General features: G+C 40.3%; 1 protein-coding gene across 1 annotated transcript; it reads left to right on the forward strand.

Moving 5' to 3' along the window:
- The first annotated feature begins 509 nt into the window (after positions 1-509).
- Positions 510-7045, forward strand: akap17a (A-kinase anchoring protein 17A). The gene is made up of 7 exons (XM_087804117.1): positions 510-622; positions 1834-2181; positions 2685-2903; positions 3485-3697; positions 4572-4720; positions 4809-5049; positions 5636-7045. The coding sequence occupies exons 2-7, from the start codon at positions 1855-1857 to the stop codon at positions 6458-6460; spliced, it is 1974 nt and encodes a 657-aa protein (XP_087660243.1). The 5' UTR covers positions 510-622; positions 1834-1854; the 3' UTR covers positions 6461-7045.
- The last annotated feature ends 104 nt before the right edge of the window (positions 7046-7149 follow it).

Here is a 7149-nt window from a genome sequence, read left to right on the forward strand (position 1 = left end):
TAATTTGACCTGAAGGAGGTCAGTAACTTGAACTGATGGAGGTCAGTGACTTGACTTGTAGCGGGTCAGTAACTTGACCAGCAGGGCGTCAGTAACTTGACCTGTAGGGGTGACCCACCAAAGTGAATGAACTATATCATAAAAAACTGTTTATTGAACAAGTGTGTTCAAACTGTAACATTATGAACAGCATCAACACTCACAAGAATAAAAGGGTCTAAAATGAAATAAAACAAGAAAATATTTGTTCAAGAACTTCTTAACGACTACTGTTTGGATCAAGAACACTTCAGCGATTTAATTTATTTATTTTACATTATTTAATGGAATGAATTTATATTTATTTCATGCATTATATTCTGTATTCTCAATACTACAATGAATCCCTTGGTTTACAATTCTTGCAATAATATAAACAAAAGTAACGTTAATATTGGGTGAAATTCCAGTTATTTCCGCCGGGTGTCGCTGTAGGTAAATCCCACTGTTGGAGCTGCGCTTCGTCTGAGGTCAGAGTTGAATCATCCCGGAACTAGCCAATTGTCTTCTGCACTAACGTGACACAAACATGCAGATTTCTGGCAGCACATAAATCACCGCAAGGCATCATCGTGTTTGGAAGGTTCGTATTGAATTTTGTTGTATTTTTCGTCCTATGTATTGTCAGTTAAACAACAATCTCGCTGTTTTAAAGGGTTGCTAATTACCGGATGCTAACGCTAGCTCCTAGCTAAGAATAAGATTTATCTAATGATAAATTAAAATAATGTTATGGAGAATTTATTTTCTGTATTTGTCAAGGTTTTCACTATTCAGTACTTTATAGTCATTGTGTTCGTCTCTGTAAATCACACACAATTGTTTATCTATTTTTAAAACATGGCGTAACCTTTGTCAACAAACATGCAAACCTATATTTATGTTGTATTTGTTCACAAGTTGAACAATATCGACAAAATGCGAATACAATGATTTACTATATATCACAATACTAATGTTTGGTCTTCATCTTGGTTGATCTTACCCAAGTTGTCTCCAACTTCTCAGAATGAGTGTCTATATAGTTGGTTATAATATGTGTCTTTAGGTCCAGTGAGAGTGACAGATCTGGAATAAAGAATTCATAGTGTTAGTACCTACTTGAGTAAGTATAAGTCATCATGTTCCGTTACCGAATAACACACTTTAAAATTGTAATCTAGGCCATCTTGCTATTAAGGTGGAAAGATATTTTCTTTTGTCTTCAAAGTGGAGTTTCAAAAAGCTTCATCGAGCAAATCAGTAATTAAATCGTTATAAAAAAGACAGCATTTAAATTGAAAAAAAGATGAAGTTAACAAGCAACCAGGGTCCAGGAGTAACCTTGACCATGACAGAAAGAAGAATGTACTACAGCAATATCAAGGTGTGAACTCTTCAGGTAACTTTGTACCAAAATAAAAGCTTCAACTGGTAGAATCTGAAACTAGACTTTACATTTTTTAAATAAAATTTAACCGGTCAAGTTGTGTCCCAATATCAATGGCATTCTTATGTATTATTTATGTAATATATATATATATATATATATATATATATATATATAATATATCATTGACTGGGATCATTCATTTGTTTTAATCAAAATTTAAGGATTTTTATTATATGTAAAGATGATCACATAATCTTAGTAGAGAAAATCATCTTTATCCTAACAAGTGGATCACGAGTCCCAAAATTAAAAATATATCAATACAGTGGAATGTTAGAGTCTCAAAGAAATCCTTTTTTTATTCATGAAAATGTTTTTACTGTATTTACTATTTTTAACGCTTGCCTACTCTCTACTCTCAGCTTCCTGCACGACCTACAGCCATGACGACCATCGTCCATGACATCACCGAGGCGGTGTGTCTCTCCGAAGCGCACAACTTGTACCTCAAACCCATCGCTAAGATGACCATCAGCGTGGCGCTGCCTCAACTCAAGCTGCCTGGGAAAAGCATTTCCAACTGGGAGGTGATGGAGAGGGTCAAGGCCATGGTTGCCCCGGATCAATTTTCAGGCCTGAGAATCTCCAAGAGCACCATGGACTTCATCCGCTTTGAAGGAGAGGTGGAGAACAGAACGGTGGTGAAGAGCATATTGAGTCGTCTGGATGCGAAGACCATCAAACTCAGTGGATTTACTGATGTATTGAAGGTACGTTTTGTGGTGGCAGTCAAAGAATGAAGGAGATAACACACAAAATAAACAGAAAAAGAGAACCAAGCACATTCAGCCTAAACTAGAATAAGAATATGTTTATTATCAAATTCAAATTCAACAGTGCTGGCAACACACAGTACAAAGAAAAGGTATTTAAAAAATCCAATGACAAAATAAATCCATAAAAAAGAGAATATAAAACATACAAACATTGAATATACAAAATATGAAGGCAAAATGTGGTTGCACATAAGGTGGCATTATGTTATTTCATTCGGGAGCCCGTGGAGAAAGGGTGATGACTTTAACTTCCTTGGGTTAGGAACAGTTTTATTAAAAAGAATAACTAAAGATAAATCAACACAATGATCTTTGGGTTTTATATTGTGTCATTATAGAAGTTTTCTTACTGCTAAACCTGTCTCTGGGTAATATCGAGTTAGGAAATATCCACTATAGCTTTCTCCAGTCCAACAAACTTTCTTCTCTCACTGCAGGTTCGAGCTCTTGAAAATAAGATGGACTTTCCCACGAGGCACGACTGGGACTCCTTCTTTCGGGATGCAAAGGACATGAACGAGACGTTGCCAGGAGAGAGACCCGACACCATTCACCTGGAGGGACTTCCCTGTCGGTGGTTCAGTCAGAAAGACAGTCAGTTCCCGGATCGTCCCTCGGAAGAAGTCCTGACTGCCGTGTTTGAGGCTTTCGGCCAGGTATCTGTCCTTTTACAATAATCATTGACGGAAAAAGTCGGTTTCACTATGTGAACATGTCAAAACACTACAATGCGTTGAAGCTCTTTGAATAAATTGGGACTGGTTATTGTTATTGACAATTTAGTTGAGCAATAGCTTTTAATTTGCGCTCCCATTGCAGAGTGAATTAAGTTTGAAAATAATTTTGTTTAAATGCTGTTTTGTGTCAAATTTTGAGAGCGAGTCTCAATCATGACCAAGCTATGGCTGTAGCATGAGGTGAAAAAACCAACAGGTGTTCTCAGTTTCACTGGCAAAGGTCCCAACACTTGAACAGTGAACTCAGAAATTAGAGAAATACTTTTTTTTTTTAAAGAAATTAACAAAAGACTAGAAGTGAAGGTTCATTGTGGTAAAAAAAAAAACCCAGTTGTGTTTTTGTCCTAATTTCCATTGAACCTGTTTAAACTCTTCTACAGCCATTACATCAAAATAAACACAGATAGTCTTAACTTAAAAAGGCGTTTTTTTTAAACTTGTTTTTATCAATCTATAGTTATTGTTTTAATTAACTGTCGTTTTTCTCCATCTTTCTCCAGGTGAGAAACGTGGACATCCCCATGTTGGACCCGTACAGAGAGGAGATGCTCGACAAGAACTTCAACACGTTTAGCTTCGGTGGGCACCTGAACTTCGAGGCGTACGTTCAGTACCAGGAGTACGGCGGCTTCACCAAAGCCATGGACACGTTGCGAGGCATGAAGATGATGCTGAAGGGAGAAGATGGCAAAGCCGTGGCTTGTAATATTAAGGCAAGTTGAAGCAATGCAATGGCTACCAGAAAAATAAATAAAATGTCCTTTTTTAAATGCAAACCTTTTACAGTTACACCACAATAATGCCTTAATGAATCGAATTAATGTGAACACATGAGTCGATCTTGTTGGTTTCAAATGCTAAAAATATCTGTTAACATTGGTTCATTAAAAATAATTGACCTTTCAATAGCGGAACTAACGATACAATGAAGCGGCTGCAGCTGGGAATCTGGGAGCAGATGCACTTAATTCAACTTCGTTATGAGACGTTCGCTTCGGGCAACATGGGAATGTGTACGTTTAATGATGAAATTAATGAAATCGTTACCAAGCAACGTTCACGAGGCCCGATGTATTTCCTGCATAATATTTTGTTTTAAATAAGCACGAAGGAAGTCGAGGGAAATTTCACTGTAGTGTTAGAATAAACAAGTGTGGAAAGTTGGCCCTAGACCTATAGAGTTAATTTTTATTTAAGTTATTTTAATTTCAAATGGCATTAAATGTAAATTGCTTTAAGCTGTAGTTTTCCTAAAAAGAGTCTTTAAAAAAAAAAAGGATTTGCAGAAACATTGAACGAACACTGACACCAATAAATGTTCTGTATGGTTGAGTACATATTAGTCGAGGACTTCAGCGGCGCTGCTGTGTTTAACATGGATCAGCAGCTTTAGAGCCTTTTAGCGAGATGAGATCTGCTGCTTTATTCATGTAGGTTTAGTCTTTAATCCACAGCTGCATCCTTGATGAGGAATTTCACTCAAATCACCTTCGAGACAATCAATTATCACTGTGTTTAACCTTTGACCCGTATAACCTTTAGCCAAAGTTTAACAAAGTGCAAAATATTTATGAATTTATTCTGCAGGTGACCTTTGACCGCAGCAAACATCTGAGCGAGTCCGCGTTGAAGAAGAGGAATTTGGAGAGGCAGAAGTTGAGGGAGCTGGAGCGACAGAGGGAGGAGAAGAAGCGACAGGAAAAAGAGGAGGAGGAGCGTCGTAAAGAAGATGAAAGGTAGGAAGAAAGAGAGGAAAATAAAAAAAATTGTTTGATAAAATCTCATTTGACCAACTTGAAATATGTCCAACTTGACTTCTGGCAGGAAACAGAAGGAGCAGGAAGAGGAGGAGAAGGAGAGGAAAAAAGAGGAGCGAATACGAAAGCGTGAGCAAAAGGTCATCGAGAGGGAGGAGAGGAAGAACCTGAAGAAAGTGAGGAAACAACAGGAAGAGGAGCAGAAGAAGCTTCAGATGAAAATCGCCATGGAGGAAAGACGGCTGCTGCTCGCTCAACGCAACCTGGAGTCCATTCGACTGGTGGCCGAGCTGCTGACGCGAGCCAAGGTACCCCAACATCTCTGGGCCGATCCAGGAGAAACTCATCGACACCTCAGGTGTTTGTGGACAAGAGTCGTACTTGCAACCATGGAACAGTAACTTGGTCCTGGTATCTTTAAACTTTCCAATATCCTTACTCTTTATTTTCTCTTTTCACATAATATTCAGGACATTTATCTTTGTCCCTTTTTTCACTTGGCATCGACGGCCCCTCACTTCAATCACAGCATGTAATGTGGCCCCTCGGAAGAAAATGTTGTTGTCCACCCTTGTATTAAAGAGATGGATTCTCTATTAATCAAAAATAAAAGATTAAAACTTCTTGCAGCACTTAATGTCAGATAAAACAAAATACTGTGTTTCAAAAATATCAAGTACAAAATTACATTCCTTCAAAATAAAAACAACTAAACACAAACTGACAAAATAAAAAACACAATTGAAAAACAATGCAATCATTAAAAATAGAAAATTAACTTTCAAGCATATAAAATACAAGTAAAATTTCTCCAATCTTAAATATGTTGTTGCAAATTTCTTGTCGATGTGACGATGTTTTTTAATTGGTCAAATATATTCCAACTCTGTCCAGGCACTGAAGCAGAAGCAGCAGGAGAAGGAGAGGGTCCAGCAAGAGGAGCTGCAGCAGCAGGAGCTGCTCCGACAGAAGGAGGAGTTGGCGCGACTCCACGAGCTGGAAGCCTGTCGCAGGAAGCAGGAGGAGGAGCTCAGCAGGGTGGAGACGGAGAAGCAGCGAGCGCTGGAGCTCCAGCGCCGGGAGAAGCAGCTCCGAGATCGACTCCTCTGCAACTTGATGAAGAAGAACCCGGAGGAGAGCACGGATCGGGACGTCGCCCACGAGAAGCTCGACGCCGGCGACACGTCAACGCTCTCGTCCGGCAGAGGAGAAAAACGCAGGAAAGCGTCCGGGAAAACTAAAGCGGAAGAAGGCGCGAGGAAGAAGGGCGTCAAGGACGCGAAGAACAGAAGCAGCAAGGATAGAACTCGAGACAAGGAGGCGTCGCGTCGAGACAAGAGCGGCCACAGCGGAGACAAGAGGAGGCGTTCCAGCAGGAGGAGCGGCAGTCGCCACAGGAACCACGGCAGCAGGAGGCGGAGCCACAGCAGCAGGAGCTCCGGCTCCAGCCGAGGGAGGAGCAGGAGCAGCGGTGGCAGGAGCGACAGCAGGGGGTGGAGCCACCGGCGCGGCCGTCGCAGCAACTCCAGGAGCAGCCGAGAGAGGCGGAGTCACAGCCGAGAGAGGCGGAGTCACAGCCGAGAGAGGCGGAGTCACAGCCGAGAGAGGCGGAGTCACAGCCGTGAGAGGCGGAGTCACAGTCGTGGCGCTCGCAGAGGCAGGAGGCGCAGCAGCAGCCGACACAGGAGTCACTCGAGGAGGCGTTACGCTCGATGCTGACTCCACTTAAACTGCAGTTCCCCCCCAAAAAAATCATGACTTCGTTCATTCATCCAAAGAATCGCTGACGGTTTAAGTGTAAAATCTTTATCCCAGCAGGTGTTGATGATGTCGTTTCATGGTCGGAATAATTTACCGAATGAAGAAACTAAAGCTATAGAAACAGGTTTTGAAGATATGCATGTGTCAAGAGTCAAGAATGTTCTGAACCACATGAAACTTTAAGTCCTGCTGCATTACAAACCTCCCGGACTGAGAATAGTCGATAGAACTCAAACCCCGTCTGTGTTCTATCGACATCTGCCGCGGAATAACTAGAATCTTTAAGTTCGAAAAGATGGATCTCTCACTTGAACTTCACTCTCGAGACAAAAGATTGTCGTGTTTACTTGAATTATTTTTGTCATTTTTTAAAAAAATTTACGGCCTTATTCAACGTAGGATTTTTTTTAAGTCGTCTTGAAATAAGATACATGATTAAACTTTGTCAGTATTTAAGATGGATTTTTAGGTTTGTGTTCTTAAGATAGTGTTTGATGTCGTGTGATGTCAACAAGCTGCTCACATTAAAAGGTTCATACTTGATGTTTTGTTTTTTTTGTGTTAACTTCTACCTGACGTGTTGAGAACATATAAGATGTGTTTGATATTTGAAATGATATTTTACGTTCGTCTGACGGTTTGTTTTC

Source organism: Callionymus lyra, chromosome 12 (assembly GCF_982586985.1).
Source record: "Callionymus lyra chromosome 12, fCalLyr1.hap1.1, whole genome shotgun sequence".
Classification (NCBI taxonomy): domain Eukaryota; kingdom Metazoa; phylum Chordata; class Actinopteri; order Syngnathiformes; family Callionymidae; genus Callionymus; species Callionymus lyra.